Source organism: Sceloporus occidentalis, unplaced genomic scaffold, assembly GCF_023333645.1.
Source record: "Sceloporus occidentalis isolate IW3139 unplaced genomic scaffold, rSceOcc1.0.p SCAF_5, whole genome shotgun sequence".
NCBI classification, from domain to species: domain Eukaryota; kingdom Metazoa; phylum Chordata; class Lepidosauria; order Squamata; family Phrynosomatidae; genus Sceloporus; species Sceloporus occidentalis.
Window position 1 is genome coordinate 15829430 of NW_028316985.1, and position 21761 is coordinate 15851190.

General features: G+C 41.7%; 1 protein-coding gene across 6 annotated transcripts in view; it reads right to left on the minus strand.

The window, feature by feature from the left end:
- Positions 1–2220: 2220 nt before the first annotated feature.
- LOC149311686 (microsomal glutathione S-transferase 1-like) overlaps positions 2221–21761 on the minus strand; it is a 30488-nt gene continuing 10947 nt past the window's right edge. For 4 of the 6 annotated variants that reach the window (XM_089527680.1, XM_089527683.1, XM_089527681.1 and 1 more), the window contains 3 exons: positions 21379–21528; positions 19911–20005; positions 13503–17274 (listed from right to left, as the gene is read on the minus strand). In XM_089527680.1, coding sequence (XP_089383806.1) covers positions 17028–17274; positions 19911–20005; positions 21379–21504 — 468 coding nt within the window. In that variant the 5' untranslated portion in view covers positions 21505–21528 and the 3' untranslated portion in view covers positions 13503–17027. Of the gene's footprint in view, positions 2297–13502; positions 17275–19906; positions 20006–21378; positions 21529–21761 lie in introns of those variants that run through there. The other 2 variants (XM_089527684.1, XM_089527685.1) reach the window with 2 other exon arrangements.

A 21761-nucleotide genomic window follows, 5' to 3' on the forward strand; every position in this document is an offset into this window, starting at 1 on the left:
GCAGGGATCCAGAGGGGAGGTGCCATCCTTAGTCACTGTATCAGTCGGTGACATGGAGAGATAGATCTGGGTGTCATCAGCGTACTGATAACACTGTGCTCCATGCTTCTGGATGATCTCTCCCAGTGGCTTCATGTAAATGTTAAACAGCGTGGGGGATAGAATGGCACCCTGAGGAAGACCAGATGTCAGCTGTGTGGGGAAGACATCTCTCAGGGAAAGGAGTATCTGTGATCAATTCTCGGAAACCGTCCTTCATCTTGGAACAGCTCCTGTAGTTAAACTCTCTCCCTTTCTCTGTCCACACCAGTCTCCAGTCCAGAACATGTGGGCTCTGTAAATCCCCTAAACCAGTGATGGCGAACCTATGGCACGTGTGCCAGAGGTGGCACTTGGAGTCCTCTCTGTGGGCACATGTGCCATCGGCCCAGCACACAGTTTGTTACTAGAAAGCCAGAGGGACACGGCACTTTGCAATAAATAAGTGGGTTTTGGGTTGTATTTTGGGCTCTCGGCCTCTAAAAGGTTCACCATCACTGCCCTAAACAAATACCAGCTGCACCCTTCTCTGTTCTGATGAAGCATTGAGACTCCCTCCTCACTGGGGAGAAGCTTCTCCCTTTGCCTGGTCACCCTGATAGCAGCAATGAAGCAGCTGGCTGGGCAGCAAGTGAAAGGCCTCTTGTCTGCACTAGTCTTTGCTACAAAGCAGGCATGGGTGAGAAGCTTCTTGGTCACTGCTCAGCCAGCTGCTTGGTTGCTATTCCAAGATGACTAAGTGCAAAGGGAGCAGCAACGGAAATTGGTTGTCTTGAATCTGCAGTAGGACAGTAGACCTAATATAAAAAAATATGCACAGGGGAGGTTGGGTTGTTGCTCAAGAGAAAGGGGGTAATAACCTGAAAATGTTTGGGGACCACTGATCTATAACATCCAAATTGAAATGAATCCAAGTGATTTTATCCACAAAATGCTGGGCCAACCCTTCACAGCAAGCTGTTGCATAGTCCAGGTTTTCTTGTAGACCAGGCTGTAAAAGACCTCTCACCACTGGAGTAGATCTTCAAGGAGGCTTTATCCCATGTTCATTTACTCTGAGCTTTCTTTCAGTCATGATCTTTTGTTATTCTACTCACTGCATTCCTTCCAGCTCCCTAGAGAACCATGGGGCTGGGTTTGTCTCTACTCCATGAGGAAGGAAACTCAGAAATGTGTGACCTGTCTTGATGACCTTAGCAATTCAGAGCTTAAGACAAATGATTTTTTTGGTCATACTGCAGTTAGCATAGGAAACATATGCAGTGGTAGCTGTGTTGGCCATATAGCAAAGTATAATCACATCCAAAATTCACAAAACAGTGATACCTTTATTGGACCAACCAAAATGCATGAAATACATATTGCAAGCTTTCAAAGCTCCACTGGCTTCTTCATCAGGCAAAGATGTTATAAATCATACAGGAGAAACAAAATATGACAATGTTAGTCACAAGCCTGCATTTTCTTAAGATGTTGTTGGTGTTGTTCTGAGTTAAGGTGGTATGGAGGGATATCCAAACAGCATAGCCATCTAGATAGATAGATAGATAGATAGATAGACAGACAGACAGACAGACAGACAGACAGACAGACAGACAGACAGAGGGTGGGGGAAGCAACTGAGTTGTTGTTTTTTTAAGTTTTGGAAAGCCAAAACAAATAGTTTCATAGCCCTATTTGGAAAACTGTTTCTCTTCTGACGTGAAAATATAGGAGCTTTTGAAAGCTTTCTTTCAAGCAGACGGGAATAAAATGCCCTTTAAGTAATGAAGCCTCCCTGCACGCATTAAAAATACCTTTTCCATATGTTTCTATCTCAAAGCAAAGTCATACTAAATACCTACAAGAAAGTTCGGTTAGGAACAGCAAATGATTAAAACAATGTCCCTTGGGTTGCAACTGAACTGGAGAAGACATAGATAAAGTAGCAAGGAAAGGAGATGAAAAATAAATAGGGATGAGCTGCAGTGTCCAAATGAGAAACATTACTTTTAAAAGGGGGTTGCATCATTAACAATTCCATCACTGGGCTGTGCCATCAACTCTTGATTGCTTACTCTAGTCATCCTTAATCTATGATTTAATCTTCAGTGTGTACCATCCTTTCCAACAAAACTAAACTACAACAAAAATAACAGGAAATAATGCTGAAGAGCCTCACTGCAAACTTAAACTTAAATCAGTTCTTTCGGCAGGGAAGAGTGTCCCTTAGGCATTGAAGTGTTCCTGACGTCTTCAATGACTCTCCTTTGGCTTCCTGAAACAAGGAAGGGTGATAAAAAGATAGGACTTTGTTGGGGCCAAAATCAGCATTTCTGTCATTTCCGACATCTATTTGATTACTGGTTTATAACTCCTAGGGCCATTTCATACTAAACAATTGTAGCACTCTGATTCCACTTTAACTGCCGTAGCAACATCATCTGGAATCCTGAGATTTTCCGTTTAGGGAGGAGTAAGGCCTGAAGGCACCTGATTTCATCTGGTCTGAAGAGCTATGCTGGGTCAGGCCTAGTTAATACTTGGATTTGGATTGCCAGGAAATACCAGATGGTATAGGCTATATTTCAGAGAGAAACAATGACAAACCACAGCATTGAGTAGTGGTTTAAGTGTTGGACTGCAACTCTGGAGACCAGGGTTTGAGTCTCAATTTGGCTATGAAACCCACTGGGTGACCTTGGACATGTCACACTCTCTCAGCCTCAGAGGAAGACAATGGTAAACCTCCTCTGAACAAATCTTGCCAAAAAAATACCCATGATAGGTTCACCATAGGGTCACTATGGGCCCGAACAGACAGGCCAAGATACAGCTGCTTCAGGTCACTTTGGAGGTATGCTGTTTAAATGGCATATGCATCTTAAGAGGCCAGAAGCTGCACCAAAGCTGTGTTCTAGTCCTTAGGACTGGAGCGTGGCTTTGGTGTGGCTTCCAGCCTCTTAGGATGCATGCAGCATTTAAACAGCATACCTCTAAAGTGATCCAAAGCAGTTTTATTTTGGCCTGTCTGTTCGGGCCCAGTAAGTCAGAAAAGATTTGAAGGCACACAAACAACAACAACAAGAAAATCCTATGAAATTCAATAGGCAACTTGAAAGCAATTTACAAATTTTAATCCAGAGAGCTCCTATGCCTCACCAAACTCAAAAATCCCACATGATGCCACATTACAGTTAAAGTGGAATAAACATGCTATAAATGTGTAGTGTGAAAAGCCCCCAAGGTTTCACAACCAGTGGCTTCCTTCCAGTATTGACATTAGAGCAACCTTCTCCCACTTTAAGATCAATGAAAAAAAAAGTTGATGAGTGCCATCACTCTGTTAGGCAGAGTAGAATATCAGACTCTGAGTACCAAGCAACAACTTGGAAGTAACTAGTCAAAATCAATAATTTTGGAAATACTGGGGTTTTAAGGAGACTATTTGGAGCCTTAAGAGGATTTGAGAGGGAATGGCTTCTTTTCTCATCACGTGAAGGTACAGGGGTATCCTGGAGGGCTTGGTAACTCCATGAAGTTCATGAACATCACTTTACCCACACATGATCAAGGGAGTGCATACTGTTGGCAAAAATGGTCAAGGGCTAGTCAAGAATTCATGGCTCAAGGAGCAAAGGGGATAAGCAATGAGAAAGCGACCAAGTATGAGAAAGAGAAATTTCATTTATTCATTGGAACTAACTAAATATGAGGGCTGAGCTTTGTGCAAGAGCCTAGGATGAACCAGAGTAGTGGTTCCCTGTGGGTCGGGACCACTTTGGGGGTTGAATGAACCTTTCACAGGGGTCACTTAAGATCATTGGAAAACACATATTTGCATGTAGCAATGAAAATAATGTTATGGTTGGGGATCACCACAACATGAGAAACTGTATTAAAGGGTTGCAGCATTAGGAAGGTTGGGAACCACTAAACCAGAGGAAAGAAGTGATGGGACAAACCCGTCACCAGGACTAAGCAGAGTTGCCAGGCGAGATAAGGGACAAGACTCTTGTAGAAGGAACTTCAGCAAGTGTTGAAATTGCTTCTTCTACCAAGTGATTCAAAAAGAATGATGCAAAAGTAAAGCTGTTCTTTGTTGGGTTTTGTGGGGTTTTCGGGCTATGTGGCCATATTCTAGAAGAGTTTCTTCCTGATGTTTCACCAGCATCTGTGGCTGGCATCTTCAAAGAATGGTCTTTGTTGGTTTTGCACCATTCTTTTTTAATCACCCTGTATACTGTAAGTCCCTCTTCTATACAGCCATGAAGCCAGGTTCCCCAACATTTCACAGATGAAAACTGAGATGTGTGTGGCCAAGCAACATCAAAGTGTGGTCAAGATGGCAGATCTTATTAAGGAAGGACAACACACAAGCAGAAGTTTGCTTTTGCCTGAGTCTACAAGGAAAGACTTTGCCACCCTCTTCTCTCCCTGCTGCTGAATTAATCGAGTGTAAACTCTTTTTGCATTTTGAACTTAGTTGGCAGCAGCTGAAGCATGCTGAGGGCAAAGTGAGAAGTGGGTGGAGGGAGAAACTGGGACATTTTAAAAGCAGCTGAGAAGTGGTGGGATGATGGTAGGAAGGAAATGAAATGAAATGAAAAAATTAACAGATAGACAAGGGAGGAAGGAAGGAATCAATCTGTATCTCTATGTCTACATTTTCTCAGGTCTCATTCAGCTCTGTTTTCCAGATGAGTTCTGGCATGCAACTATTGAGCCTAAACCCCAGTTTTCTCAATGGCACACTGTAGTTGTGTCTGCTCAGAAAAGATCAGATGGAATGTTGGCTTCACTTCACTTTCCTAAAAAGAAAAAGCCAAAGGGGGACATCTAGTGGTAACTCTAAATTATTCTTTTGAACAAAAAGTAGTGTTGTAGTTAGCCTGTAAAGGTGGGCAGGCAGGGGGTGGGGGTGGCATTGAGTGGTGGCAGCTGGCTAACATCCTGCAACAACCATGAGTAATAAAAGCTGAAAACATATAATATTTGAATATTGTAATGAAAGCAAATAACAGGGATAAAAGTGTATTACATAACACACTTAGGGAGAAAATTAGGACTTACAGTCACTATTCAGGCTCAAAAAATGGCTATTTTGGGATCCCTCCATAGTGGACAAAGTACTTTGTAACATTAAGCACCACTTATATTGCATGAATTATAGGAAGCTGCATTATACTTATTGTCAACACCATGACCTACAGTAGCTTGCTACAATTTAAGATAAATTGTATTTATCCAGCTATTAGGCAGGATGAGGAAGATGCTTCATGTAACAGATTATAAGAGGCAGCAATGCCATCCTTTTGTCTGGTCCTAATGGTACCCACATTTTCTCTACGTTGAAGGACAGAGCTATGTTTGCCATATATCCTATCCGGACCCATTATATTATCCTTCTACCTCAGATGTGCTGAATTCAATGGACAGTCCAATCAGTTCCTGTATAAAGACCAGGAAATGTCATCTTGTCCTTCATACAAAACAGCAAAATGTCTCTCACCAATCATGAACAGGCATCTTCTCCAGCCTTTCCTTGAGATATCAGGGATGGAACCTGGGGCCGTCCACATGCAAAACGTATTCATGACCACTGATTTATAATTCATTCTCAAAGATAGCAAAGAATCAAAACTCACTTCATTATACACCCCCAACTTCTTCTGTATTTAGCTTACAGTGGATCACTATGGGCTGGGTTCCTGGTGGTAGAACACATGCTTAGCATGCAAACCATCACAGGTTCAATCCAAGTACAGCTGCAAAAAATTCTAGCCAGAAACCCTGGAAGGATGTCATTGGTCAGTGCAGACAATATTGAACTTGGGGCACCACTGGTCTTTATGCAAGGCAAATTCATACAAGTGAATCTTTCACTGCATAAAAGTGTTAAAACACAATCCTATTTGGCAGAGAAGGCTAAGGGCCACTTGATCTCATGCTAGGCTTGCTGAAGCGGTGCTAATCCAAACCCTTCTTAGAAATGGTTTAGGAATACCCTAGGTCTGGACTAACTTTATACCAGTATAGTGACTGTGCCACTGGCCTGGAAGGTTTCTTGTTTTTATTGTGTGCCTTCAAGTTATTTCCAAGTTATGACAACCCTAAAGCAAACCTATCACAAAGTTCTCTGGGACTGAGAGTGTGTGACTCGCCCAAGGTCACCCAGTGGGTTTCTATAACCTAGAGGGGAATTGAACCCTGATCTCTAGAGGTGTAAAACAATGCTCAAACCATTACACCAGGCTGGCTTTCAGAGGCTGAACGAGACTATGTGCGAAAGGGATCTAAGAGTCCAAGTAGACCACAAGTTGAACATGAGTCAACAGTGCAATGTGGCAGCTAAAAGGTCAATGCGATTTTAGGCTGCATCTAGGGTCTAGATCAAGAGAAGTAATAGTGCCACTTTATTCTGCTCTGGTCAGGCCCCACCTGGAATATTGTGTCCAGTTCTGGGCACCACAATTTTAAAAAGTTGTTGAGAAACTGGAGCATGTCCAAAGCAGGGTGACTAAAATGGTGAAGGGTCTGGAAACCATGCCCTAGGAGGAACAACTTAGGAAGCTGGAGATGTTTAGCCTGGAGAAGAGAAGGTTAAGAGGTGATATGATAGCCCTGTTTAAATATTTGAAGGGATGTCATATTGAGGAGGGAGCAAGCTTGTTTTCTGCTGCTCCAGAAAACAGGACCCGGAACAAGGGATGCAAGCTAAGGGCCTGACAGCAAGGGCTGTTCGACAGTGGAATATGCTACCTTGGAGAGTGGTGGAGTCTCCTTCTTTGGAGGTCTTTAAACAGAGGCTGGATGGCCATCTGTCGGGGGTGCTTTGATTAAGAGTTCCTGCATGGAGGGGGTTGGACTGGATGGCCCTTGTGGTCTCTTCCAACTCTATGATTCTAGATAATCTAGCTGTTCCCTCATCTCACTCCTGCTCCATCTCACTCCTGCTCCTGTAGCAGGGCTGTTCTTGATCATTCTAATCCTTGACAAGTTAATTTTTTGAAGGATTGCACTGCCCATCTTTAAGGTGGCAAAAGTTTTATTTTACATTCTTGCAACAGAATGATATGATTGCAGCTTGGGAACACCAATTACAGCATCCTGGATATGTGTGACAAGTGTGCCTGAATTGTGTTTTTTTTATCATAATCATCATAAATAAATAAGACTTTTAAAATCATTATAACAGTGTACCTCAGGACAGCTTAAACGAATATCTTCCCTACACCTCACCTTGATTTTCTTGTTCTTTATTTTTCTCAGTGGCAATGGTGATATGGTTATTATTGATCTGATGGAAAGAGTTTTATGCTATGGATTTGATTGGGAGCATATTTTATTTTATTTAGATGATGGCTTTAAATGTCCTATCATCATAATTCTAAGGCACCTCAGAACACCTTCCATTCTGAAGCCTGACATCTGAATTCTAAAACAAAGAATCACTACAGTTGCCTTTTGAATTAATTCCTTCCAAATTCAACAGGTGCCTTTGATCTGAGGAGCACACTTCTTCCTTTAAGTCACTGGAACAGCTTTTAGAAAGCACGTTTATACATTTGTTATAAGGATGGATGCAGTAATTACTGCATCCAGACAGATAAAATTTCATCAAATGACCCCCCAAGCTGTTGAAAATTGAAGCCATATCTCCTTTCCGTTTCTCAAAAGCATAATCAAGAATTTCCAACTGTAATGCAAGGAGCTTAAGAGTCATTCTAAAGGAAAGCATGGAAAAGTAACTTTTTGAACTACACCTCCCAGAATCTTATTATTTATTATTATTATTAACCTTTATTTATGAAGCGCTGTAAATTTACACAGCACTGTACATGCAATGTTTTTAGTTAGACGGTTCCCTGCCCTCGGGCTTACAATCTAAAAAGACATGATACAGAAGGAGAAGGGAGTGGTGGAGGGAAAGGGTAAGAGGTCCAGCAGTTCTTCTCTACCTCCAAGGCCTGGACCAAGGCAGATGGACTGGAGGGAGGGCTTGGCTTCATAATGGATGGTTAATCTTCTTCCAGGGGAAATACATACTCTCAAGTAGGATAATGCATATACAGAACATAGCATACAGGAAATGGTTTGATAAACAGGCACCAAAAGAACATCAAGTAGTAAGCGACAATTATGCAATGCCTGGGAAGGCTTCTCTGAACAGGATGGTTTTCAACTCTGTTTTGAAGCTGGTTAAAGAAGTGATGGCTCTTGCTTGTGGGGGAAGAAGGTTCCAGGAGTGAGGGGCAGCGAGTGAAAAGGGGCGAATCCGAGATGGGGCAGAGGAAATCCTGGGCTGGGACAGCAGACCTTGACTACCAGAATGGAGGGCCCGAGTGGGAAGGTGAGGAGAAAGAAGGTCTGATAAGTAAGGAGGGGCCAGTCCATGGAGGGCTTTAAATGTCAACCGCAGGAGCTTATACTGAATGCGGAAAGGGAGAGGGAGCCAGTGAAGGGATGCCAACACAGGAGAGATGTGGTCAGAGCGGTGGGTGGAAGTGATAATGCGTGCAGCTGAACACTGAACAGAGATTAAAGGATGGAGGTGAGAAAGAGGAAGCCCAGCCAGGAGGACGTTACAGTAATCAAGTCGTGAGATCACTAGGGCATGGACCAGGATCTTGGCAGTAGAGGCAGAGAGATATGGTCGGATTTTGGCAATATTGTACAAAAAGAATCTACAAGCCTTGGCTGTGGTCTGGATCTGAGGGATACACGACAGAGAAGAGTCAAAGAAAAAACCAAGACTGTGGGCTTGCTGGACTGGTTGAATAGAAATGTTGTCCACAGAGACAGAAAAGGAGAGTTGAAGGGTGGGCTTTCAAGCAGTTACAAAAAGGGTGGGCTTTCAAGCAGTTACAAAAAAAGTAACTCTACTTTCAAGCACTAGAATATAATAAAACTTTTACCTGTGGACTTAACAAAGTTCTTCAACTTAAGTCACTTTTAAGGGGGGAAATTATGGCCTGTTACAGACAGCCAAAATAAAGCTGCTTCGAGTCACAGTGGAGGTATGGTGTTTCAATGATGCATGTGTCTTAAGAGTCCAGAAGCCACACCAAAGCCACGCTCCAGTCCTTAGGGCTGGAGCATGGCTTTGGTGCAGCTTCTGGACTCTTAGGACGCATGCATCATTGAAACACCATACCTCCACTGTGACTCGAAGCAGCTTTATTTTGGCTGTCTGTAACAGGCCTATAACTCTGGCCTTTCTCCAAGGTGACATTACATAACCATTCTCATTTTAACATCATAATAGCTCTGCTGGGAAGGGCAGGCTCAGAGAGTAACTGGCATTAAAACAGCATAGGTTAGTAGGGAGGTGGAAGCTGGGACTTCCAAGTAGCTCTCTATCTACTAATACAAACAAAAATCTTTGAGGCTGAGCATAGACAGGGAAAATTGCCTCAATCCAGGGTTTTCTGAAAGTGCTGTCGACATGGTGGTTTCCAAGGCAGGCTGAACACCTGTGGGCACTCTGCACCATGATGCATCAAGCTGTGCTGCTTGGTCATATTTTTTCCACCTCCACACCATGCATGCACACCATCACACAAACACTGTTTGTGACCGCCAATTACCTCCCTCCTCCCACTCAGCTACCATCCCATTGTCCAGCCACATAGTCACACAAGTGATACACCATACATACAGTGCATCAGTGCACCAAATGACACACTGACAAAGGACAACCATGGAGGCCACCCATACATTTCCCCTTTCCCGATACCCCCATTACACTGACCAGTTTGTGTAGGTTGTAATTACATCTATTGCATTATTGGTGACCTGCCCTATTTGTCGTACTTTCATGTCATGGGGTGTATGACAGCTCAGTGATGTAGATGGCCACAAATGTGCACATATGCTCAAACGAAAACATCACATGATGGTTGCCATCCCAGAGTGCATGCTCCAGACCACTTCCATACACTGCCTTGCTTTCCTGCACTTGCACCGTGCTGTTTATGTGCACATGTGATGATGTTCATTTTCCATGTTGCGGTGGACTATGAGCTTTTTGCTCTATTTTTTCACCACAGAGCACAGCTTTGTGTCTATTTCCACCCAGTTTTGTATCGTATGTCACTTGTACACCTGGGCTTCAAGCACACAAGGTCATGTGCAGATGTCATTTCAGGGCACTATGTGTGTGTGTGTGTGTGTGTGTGTGTGTGTGCGCGTGTGTGTGTAAATATTATAAATGCATCTTCCAAATTCAGAACAAAGCTAGTTATGACTATGTAACTAGTACAAGACAAGCAGTGGAGGATAGCAGGGGTTGAAGATGTCTCAGACATAATGTTGCCATGAGTCAGCTCAAAGACAGCTAACAGTAACTAGTATGTCCATTTGTCTGTAAGTTGATTGCAAAAATAACATCCTTTAGCAACAAGGCTATCATGGGCAAAGGCCAAGGATGATGACAATGAATAATCCAACACACCAGAAGCTAGGTTGAAGTACAAATAAATAATGCATGAATAAAAAAGTAAAGTAGGTATGAGAAAGCTGTAAACCTCCAGATGTTGCTGCACTACAATTCCCATCACACTTGATTGTGTTAGTTGGGACTCATGGTAATCAGATTCCATTATTTGGAAGGCCACATGGAAAGGCTATGAGAGCCTTGAGTGGAGGCATGCCCATCTACTATGTTTTCTTATCAACCACAGAGCTTCGGATATCTTTAATGACTCCACTGGGAAAAGTGTGGCCTCCCTTACTAAGAATGAATCAGCATAACTGTGTTCCCTTCACTTACAAAAGATAAAAGAGGAGTGGTGATATCCGATAGAAGGGATGAAGAGAAGAGACAAGGTTTCCGAGTCCTGAAAATAACAGTTGTACTCTTGTAGTTAGCCCAACACATTTTGACTTAGTAACATTTAATAGTCTTTTTCAGAGGCTGATGAAGTATGAAAGAAAGAAAAGGGATAATACATAAATAACAAAAATTGTAAGAGGAGACGAGTTGTAATTTGCAATATCCATTTTGTGTACACATATCTTGCATCAAGAGGCATGTCAAATGTCTCAATTTTAAAAATGCTCTTAACTGAAATAAATGTATACAGTACAAAGTATTACTTAGTGCAACTTTAAAACCAGCCGCAGGGATTTCAAAAAGAGGGCTTCGAGGTTGGGCCTGGCAACTGGTAGTTTGAGGAGACAGAACATTATACTGTTTTATTTTTTCCCTAGGTGTACCAAGGATATCTTTATCATAAAAATTCTACAGAAGAGCAGAAAGTTAGGAGTTATGTGAAAACAGGCTTAAAGTAGGTGGACCTTTTCTTAAAGTAAGTGCACCTTTTGACCATAATTGTGTTCCCTTTGCTTACAAGCCTTGTTTTTTTCTGAAACTAAAGTTAAATGTATAGGGCTTTTAAGAGTTGCCCCAGCAGGGATTTTAGGCATGTTGTGAAATCTAGTCTTACAAATCCTGCTATGAATATAATACATATGCCTCCAAGCTCAATGATTCAGTCTTGCTTTTTGTCTTGTGCATCAGGTGGTCCTTTAAAAAAAATACTTTAAAGTCTCAGTTCTACATTTGTTTTGAGCATATATGTTCATTTTAAACGTAACCAAAATTTTAAAAACCTTTCTGCCCTATAGTCTGGAAAGGAAGCCATGTTCATGGCAGACACTAGCCAGAACAATTAGCTCCTATCTGGTCAAATTGCAAACCTCAAAAAACCTATAGACAGTTTCTTTTAGCAGCACTTATCTTGACCACTCATAAACTCTTAATGAAAACTAGTAGAGAACTACCTGAACAACTTGGGGGACAACTAAAAAGTATTTAAATTAATGATCTTCAACAGCTGGCCATCCCTAACTTGAAATGGACCACAATGATTCCATCACCATTATTTTGAACTAAGGACTTTAACAGCTAGTTAAACAGATGGGCCAAAATAAAGCTGATTCGGGTCACTTTAGAGGTACGCTGTTTAAATGATGCATGCATCCTAAGAGTCTGGAAGCCACACCAAAGGTACCATCCAGTCCTAAGACTGGAGCACAGCTTTGGCGCAGCTTCCGGATTCTTAGGACGCATGCATCATTTAAACAGCATATCTCCAAAGTGATCCAAAGTAGCTTTATTTTGGCAGTCTGTATGGGGCCACAGGTCCAAAACACACTGCAGAAATAATCCAGTTTGAGACTGTTTTAACTGCCCTGGCGCAGTGCTAGGGAATCCTGGGAATTATAGTTTATTGTGGTACCAGAGCTTTCTGACAGAGAAGGCTCAATGTCTCACAAAACTACAATTGCCAGAATTCTCTAGCATTGAGCCAGAGCAGTTAAACTGGTTTCAAACTGGATTATTTATGCAGTGTGTTTTGGACCTAAGTTAAACTAAGAGGAAAAGTCAAAGTTATTGTTGGGTGGGAGAAAAGAGGAAATGGGAAGAAAAGAGAACAATCGATGTACAGTACAGATTTTTTTAAAGCGGAAATAAACTCTAATCTGCTGGTTGGGTTAAAAGCTAGTCCCTGGTGTGAAAAGATGGCCAAGTAATTAACAGATCTGTTTCTCAACCAGGGTTCCCTGGAAACCTAGAATTATGCAAGAGATCATGATGGGGGAGGGGGGATTTAAGCTGTAGATATAATAATTGGTATGCAGGGATCCCCTGAGATCCAAAAATTATTTCCAGGGTCCCTCCAAGGTAAAAAGGCTGGAATGGCTAGAAACTGAGATAAGCAGAACTGCATTTGCTTAGGAACGTCCTGGCACTGAGAGATCCCTAGCTTTTGCCCAGCTGATAAACAGGAATAAAGTGCCTTCAGTACAAGACAAAAAGGACACCTAGAAGAGAGGACAGTAGACTATGAAGCCCACAGTATAAAGCAGAGCCATATGGCCAGAAATCATAATCCTGAATGCTAAATTGGCCATTCTGCAACCAATGGAAAATATACATATATTTTACTCTGATTAATTTGGTAGATAATTATAGGATAAACGTTAATTGTAAAAACCTCTGGAAGAGCTGTTTTAGATACATATCAAATCTGGACAGCTGTGAGATCTCAATAACAAAGGCCTAATGCCAGTTCTGTTATTGTGGTGGTGGTGACGTGTCTTCATGTTGTTTCTGACTTATGGTGACCCCAAGGTGCACTTACCACAAGGTTTTCTGGGGCTGAGAGTATGACTTGCCCACAGTCACCCAGTGGGTTTCCATTGCTGAATGAGGAATCGAACTCTGGTCTCCAGGGCTATAATCCAAAGCTCAAACCAGTACACCAGTTCTACTTTATAAAAAAAAGAAAATTGTTCCAAAGGCTAAACTTCTTAACCTGTGGTAAAAGGCACACTAAACATTTTTTAAAAGAAAAAAAGAAGAGCTATATTAGACCAAGAAATTTTTTTGTTCCCTGTGTTTATTCCAGCACTTGGTTACAAACACCTATTTGCATCAAAGTCTCCTTTACAACAAGGCTTGGCGTTGCCTGAGATACCTTATTATTAAGGTAAATATTCTTCAAAGAATTCCATGATTTGAATCTCTGATTCATTGTGACACCCTATTTGCTGACTGCCGTAAGAGAAAGGGGAAAGGAGGGGCAAAATAGCCCAAAAAATTCAAACACTTTTTTTTCTTTTTGCTCTTGTGTTTATTACATAGGCTTCAAAAAGAGATATCCCAAAATAGCATCTGTAGAAAATTACCATACATACATGCCATCAATAAACAGTTGTTGATTTGTTGCACATTAAAAGTCTTTAAAAACTTGTACAAGTGACTCCAATCATACCGAGGTTAGGCTATATGTGAAGGCAAAAGAAAAACATTTTGTTTCTTCAACAGGAATTAGAAAATGTTGCTCCCAATACCCGAAACTACTAGAAACTGGACTAAGAGCCAGCCTAAATTTATCCTAAACACCTGTAAAGCTAAGGAATATAAAACAGACTGAGCAGCTCAAAACTCTTATATTTTTTCTGAAAACTCATTCTACTAACCTCTGAGTGGCTTTCTGCAATCACCTCAAAGGGCACATCTACCCAGGTACCAATTAACACAATGGATTTGACTGCATCTGCTCAACAATTCTGGGGATTTCATGTTCAAACAGCATGGATTTTGAACTTTATTAGTGGGCTCAGGTGAATGTGTGAGGTGAAGAGAGGGCCACAGGTCTGGAATCAAGAATACATCCAACAGTGGCCACTCCTAAAAACCAACATCTCAGGGAGGGCTTAATCACACTATACTATCAGCATTTGTTTCTCGTGTGTTATGCTTGTTATCATGGCCTAAATCTAGAGGCTGATTGCAACTTCAGTAGACCCAATGAGTCCATGAAATAAATTAGATTTGATTTACCATTGGTTTAGTGAACCTAATGTAGCTATGCCAAGCAATTGGATCTATGTCCATTTGTTATAAAGATTTTGGACTTTCTCTACACCAGAATAAGAGAGAAAATGCATATTCCACCATTATTTGCTGTAGGGCTGCCTCTTGGATTGAGAGGGGTCTCCTTTCCACAATGTTGGGGTTTTCTGGACTACTCTAGCATGGGGGTGAGTTGACACTATCATGTAGCTACCAGTGAGGCATTTTTTAACCTAGTGTGGAAAATACAAAACCAAGAATTCTCAAAAATGTAGTCACCTACCACTTGGAAAAGTCAGCTACATGATCACACTTGAGAACTATCTTGATCCATCATACTAAGAATCCACCTAGTCTTCAATTTTGTTCCAAATGTTGCAACCATTTAAAAGGTCACAAGAAAGATCACAAAAGTGAAGCCCATCTCTTAGTATAGAGATGGGGAACATGCAGCCCACCAGATGCTCCAGGACTGCAAATCCCATCATTCCTTGGCAATACTAGCTGGGACTGATGGGAGTTACAGGTCTGATCTGCACTGCAGAAATAATGCAGTTTGACACCATCTTAATTGTCATGGACCCATCCTATGGAATCCTGGAATTTGTAGTTTGTTGTGACACGAGAGCTCTCTGATTGAGGAGGCTAAATATCTCACAAAATAACAGATCTGAGAATCCCATAGCACTGATCCATGGCAGTTAAAGCAGTGTCAAACTGCATTATTTCTGCTGTGCAGATTAGAACACAGTTAACATTTATAATACAACCCAGCCCCAATTCATTGTTTGCTCCCAGTAAATTGCCATTGAAAATACATTGGATTACCTTATAATGCTTCTCTAGACATCCTAGCCAATAATGCCAAAAACATCTTAAATGTGGAAACTGAACACACACAAAACAGGTAAATCAAAACAGCAGTCATACAGGAGGTGAAAAGAGCAATGAAATGAAAAATCGTAGCTGCTCTGAATAAAGACTGGTTTTGAGGAGAGTATAGCTCAGTTACAGAGCATGCTGGGATTACAAAAAGTCCAAATTTAAATCCCTGGTATCTCCAGCAAGGGCTAAAAAAGTCTGCTATCAGGGGAACCATGGAGTCACTACCAACTGGTGTGGATTAGAGGTAGATTTGATGGCTGTCAGATGTTCTGGAGTAGAACTTCCGATTAGTCCCAGCTAGTATGACCAATGGACAGGGATGTATAGTCCAAAACCACTGGAGGGTTCCAGGTTGGGGAAGACACGTCTCAACAATACAATGGGGGTCTACAGACTGCCCCAAAGAAGCGGCTCCGCACCACCCCTTTCAGCGCTGGATCAGGGTTGTGGCAACCATGTCGCAGCCCCGATCTGGCGCTTTGCTGGTGCTAAAAATGGCAAAATTCCACTCCTTTTAGCACTGGCAAAAAGGCACCATTGTCACCGCGGCGACAACTTTTCAGTGCTCCTTTGGTGCAGCATGTCTAAACACTGCGCCAAAGGAACACCATGACACCCCTGGCATGTGGTTGGGCACTTGGACTGATGGCATCAGGGCAGCGTTGGGACATGCGGTGTATGGATGCCACGCCCCCACTTTGCCCTAAGGCTGGCCTCAAATGCCAGTCTGTTTAGCCCCTAAGTTACCTTCTGAGTTAGAAGGTATCTCAATATAAAGCTACCTTTCTGTAAACTTGCTAACTCTTGAATCTGCTGGTAATCCCAACTAGAGCAGACATATTGAATCTATAGGATTTATATAAACATTAAGTCACCATTCAGTAATGAATTCAATGCATCTACGTAAGCTGGGAGTACCCACAGGTGTCAGGACTAAGTGTTAGTTTAAAGAAGCAACTCAACACAGCTATGTTGCCTGAAAGATGCAAGATATTTTAGTCTAAAAAGTAACCTTTCTGCAACAAAAACAGCTAAAGAAATGGGTGATTCTTATTGATGAAAGAGGGTAGGCAAGAGAGAAATATATTTGAAGAATCTAATAAAGCACTAGCTTTAAACTGAGTTCTGGCAAACCTGGATCCTTAGAACCTTATCAGGGGATTACTTGAACATATGTAGCTGCTTTATACTGATTTCACCATTGGCTACCACAGACCAGTTTCATCTGCTTTGGCTAGCAATGGGTCCCCCTGGTCTTAGCCAGATGTTTCTGCCAATACCTGCTGTATGATCTTCTCCTCCCACCCCTTTTGTTTTTTCTGGAGATGTCAGGGATCAAATTGGGAACTTCTGCATGCAAGATGTGTGTTGTTTACAGTGGTAAATAAGGCAGTACCAGTGGACATATTCTCTTGAAAGGCCATTTGCTTACCGTTATCCAATTTTCCATGGAACATGCTCCTGCAGGACAGTATTAGAAATGTTCTGGGCCATACTCTCATTTCAAATGAGTGACAGTGAGGTTCAACATGGCTGCCTAGCACTGAGCTGGTGCATCTGGTGGGGGTTTCTGGGAACAGAAGTCCAACAAGATCTGGAGATCTATTGTTGAGGGCCACAGCTCTAGAACATGTCCTACAATGCTTAGCATACCTTTGGCAGATCTGGAAAATTAATCTATAAAAAAAGGTTCTCTCAAAGGCAGAAACTTTGAAACCCACAGTGATTAGACCATGAGTGGAGGTTTTCTTTCTTGTTATGTGCTCAGACCCACCATCACAAGCTTATACACCATTGAAAAGGTAACTAAGTACCCTGCAAACCAAGACAAAGCCCTGCAGGGTTGGGGAAGGGGTATAAGGTAGGCAATGGTGTGGAAAACTCTAGAACCAAAGAATATTCTGTAGTGCAGCAAGGCAGTGGAGAGGGAAACACCACTGAAAGAGTAGAAGAATCCAATGAAAAGAAATGGAACAATGTTCTCAAGGTCGTTGAGGTGGATTCTGGAAAATAAGAAAGAATGTGTTCACAGTATGACAGCATAAAGTGCCACATAAAGCAAACCCATAGCCAAATCATTCATCTTTCTACAAATCTGTACATATCTGAGACTTAGCATATATCTGCACAAAGCATACCAATACAACTTAAGGACATGAGTAGGAATTGAGTAGACCATCAGATGATGTTCAACTGCAACATCCCTCAGCCCTGGCCAGCATAGACAAAGGTGAGGTATCTTGGGAGCTGCAGTTCAGCAACACCTGAAGGGCTGCACAATTCCAACAGCTAAGTTTATGATGATGCAAGTTGTTGATGTCTAAATCATTCATTCATTTTAACACTATTTGATTATAACACTCAGGTCCTCTGGGAGGAATTTATTGCAGCCTATAAAAACTAGGCTGGCTGCAACCACCCAGAGGACCTTTTCCTCAACCGCCCCCAGATTATTGAACAGCCTGCCGGAGAAGATCCATCATATTACCAGTTTAGACAGCTTTAAAAAGGCTGTCAAGACGGATCTCTTCTGCCAGGCCTTTTCTGAATAGTCAACCCGGCCACTAACTGAACTGTCCCTGTGATTAGGCTATAGCCCCAGTTGCTCGTTTTTTATTTATTTTAATGTATGTTTTTAATAGCTAATTCTTTGACGTTTTTTTTTTTTTGGGGGGGGGGGTGAGAATTATTGGGATGTATGATCTTGTATCTATTTTTAACTGTAAGCTGCCCCGATTGTCGCAGACAGAGAGGCAGGATATAAATAAAGGTTTATATTATTATTATTATTATTATTATTATTATTATTATTACAATATTCATAACAAACAGCCATGGTGACACATCTGAGCAGAACTTAGAATCTTTTTTTTTTTTTTTTTTTGGACTACAGCTCCCAGATTACCTGCTACAAGTTGAAGTCGAATAATAGAATAAGTTTATTATGGTCAAAGACCAGTATAAAGAGAAAGTCCAAAAAAGCATTGTTTCCAAGTTCTGTCTGCTATTATCAATCCTGATCCTCCGCCCTACCCCACAAGGTTCAGGCCTACAAAGATGTTGGGCATGTTCTTGCATACATTCAGTTCAGTTTCTCTTCTCTGTAGGAACAAGAAAGGAAGCTAAGAGTGCCTTCAAGGACACATTATTCAATGCCTTTTATTCCTGGGAGACATAATCTTGTATTGTTACAACTTTTTAAAAAACTGGATTTTTAAAAAAATATAATGCAAAGACAAAGGGAATGGAAAATACATATAACATAAATATGGCCTAGGCACAGTAGTAGATTTATTATGATCAACTGATCAAACATAGGCCTAGGCATATATATTAATGTAAGGTAGTCATATCTATCCCAAAACACATTTCCAGAAGGTCTGGCTTCATATAAAGGCCTTGTACATAATATATGGTCTGGTTCTTGCAGTCTTTCCAATTTTATGGCATGTACTGTATAGCTATGGGGAGATACTTTCCTATTTTGTTTTGTCACTGTCCCCCTTCAAGTCCTTTCTGACCTAAGGTGACCCTAAGGCCTATCACAGGGGGTTTCTTGCCAGAATTTGTTCAGAGGGAGTTTGCCCTTGCCTTCGTCTCAGGCTGAGAGTGTGACTTGCCCCTAAAGCCTGCCCCCACCGCTTTCAGGTTAGAACAAAAGTACACTGTAATAGTAAAAAGTAATAGATTTGCTTTGACATTTTTTTATCCCAGCTGTTTTTTTTTAAATGCACACAGTTTATGGATAAAATCTGAGATAATTGCAGAGATCTCTCCTCATGTGGGACAATGAGAAGAAGGCAGCAACCACAGTTTTTAAAAAGTCAGTGATGAGAGGAGGAGGTTGTTGGCTCCAAAATAACGCCTGAATCCCTGGATTTAAGAGTATCCTCATAGTACGGTTCCCTTATTATAAGGGATGTCCCTTATTTGTGGGCCAGAAAGCTTGTCCATTATTGGACTAGCAGGTGTCCCCTATTTGAGGGCTGGAAAGCTTTCCTTTTCATATAGACTGAACAAGATGCCCCAAAAAATATTATGAAGTGCGTGTACAGAATTGTATGCATCATGTAATTTATGAATGTGACAATATGTCAGTTTTGCAGAGAAATATATGGGTAAGTTAAATGAAATCAATACTTTCATTTGCTATTTAGGCAGAGCACAAACTTGTTAACAGCTGCTTCCTGAGTGTCAACCCAGCATGACATGAATTCTGACTGTCCCTTACTGCTATTTTGAAAACCTAGCCACACTGCAACAAAGCCAAAGCACTAAGGAAGGGTTTACCTGTGCCTGACCTGCCACAGCACAGTTGATTTTCCAAGTCATTCCTCCAACAGTGTCTTGTCTGTGAGGACCATCTCAAAGCCAGCCACCTCCTTCTCCCATTTCTACTGCTGCTTCCAATATGAGCATTGAGTGTGTCAAAACAATCATGTCATGGTCTACTGTATCAGCTGCTTACCACTATATGATTCTAGCCATTATCTACAACTGTACAAGTTACAATGCGCCTACATCATAGATCTAGTTTACATGGATCTACTACAAACATGAGTTGGTGGAATTAAAATGTCCTATCTTGGTGCATGAGGATTAAAGATAATCTAATTACCCTGGGAATCCCCTTAATTACCTGCGCACACGCTCCACATCTGGGTCAGTCCTCAAGAACTTTTTTGCACTCTCTCCTTTAGCAACTAAAGCTGTATCTTCGGGGTTAGCAAATGCCTATCAAGACAAGAGTACACAGAACAAAAGGCATGATATAGTGAAATAGCACCATGGTGAAATAGCACCTTGCCCTCAAGCAGACGGGTGGCTGGTAGCAGCCTCTGGCTGCTCCAACCACAAGTGCGACCTAAACGGCACAGGACTGCAATGATGAGACACTGTGGTCCCGAGGCCGGCCGCCACCACCATCTACAACAGACCACTAGCAAAGAGCACATTTTTGTGCTCCTTTTGAGGTTGGGTTTGGGCCGCCTTAGGCGGCTGCAGTGCACTTTTTGCCTGATCCACGGGATCATCTGAACACCATGCCCCCAGATCGGCCCAAAGGCGGTACTTTTGGCCCACCCATTTTGGGCCCTTGTTGAACAGGCTCTGCAGAAGAAGCTCCAAAAGAGCAGTGTCACTTGGCTAAACTTTCTCAACAATTCTCAAGTAGGCTCCCAGATTCAACAAAGCAAAGAAGTGTAGTAACAATGCCAATGGTTTCCCAACTTGTTCTCAACCTTGGAGGAACCCTTTAAATGATTTTCAGGGAATAAAAATTATTATAGATAAAATTGGTTAAAAACTTACCAATTCAATTTTTAAAACAATTTAAATAATTTCACTTAAACAGTATAAAATTACATGTTAAAAATACAAAATTTAAAACATAAACATAGCAGGCACCCCAAAAAGAATCTTCCCTGAGAGTTATTACATATTAAAAGTCTGTTTGAACAAAAATATCTTTGCCTGTCATCAAAAGAACAGTATGGAGGGGGCCAGCCTAGCTTCCTGTGGAAGACGGTTCCAGAGGGTAGGAAAAGCCACTGGGAAGCCTCTTTCTCTTGTGTCCTCACCAAGCAAGCCTGTGCTGGTGGTGGGACTAGAGAATCAGTATCTATTATTCATTAACAGTGCAATACTGTGCACATCTTCTCAGATTTAAGTCCTGCAACCTCTGCCATTTTCCTGCTAAGCCTGAAGCTGGCAGCCAGAGAATCAGAAGAGAAACAGACAGATGTTAAGGCCTATCTATAGCCCATGGCCAGTACAGACAGTCTCACCACAAAGCACTGCATGCACCTTCCAGAAATATGCCACAGGGCTACCAAGAGCCAATACTGTTGTCCTGTTCTAACCTGGAAAACAAGTTTCATGCAGCACTTAGCTAAGTTCATTTCCAGACTACAAGCTCCCAGAATCCCCCAGACAGCACAGCCAACAGAGCATTCTGGGAGCTGCAGTGTAATAAAACAAACTTTTCTAAGCTCTGGTTTTAGACTGCTTTTTCCTCTCCTGTCGCAATGACAGGCAATTTTCTAGCTCAGGTCTCTGAAACCACAACTGGGAATTCCATCTCCAAACAATTTTTTGTCACTTCTCACCTTTTTCTTTCTTCTGAACATTCCTGTTAAGGCACTCATCAGCATCATTTTTACAATGAGAAGGACTGCATACCAAACAAACGCCACAGTCACATCGATATTCACTAATTCAGTAAGATCCAACATTTTGGCTGGTGATCTGCTGGAGACCTGAGACAGACAAGGAGAGCAGAAATGTTAGAAAACACTAAGTGGCCAACATGTAACATGATAATTCTCCTAAGGCCTACAAGATTTTTATTTGTACTATATCTCAGTTTCAAAGTCTATAAGCTTAGTGGAGTTTTGGATCATCAGTGATTCAGCTTCTATCAAAGAATCAGTGAGGTATTATGAGATAATGCAGCATGTTCCAAGTACTGTAGTGTCATTTGTTTGTTTTT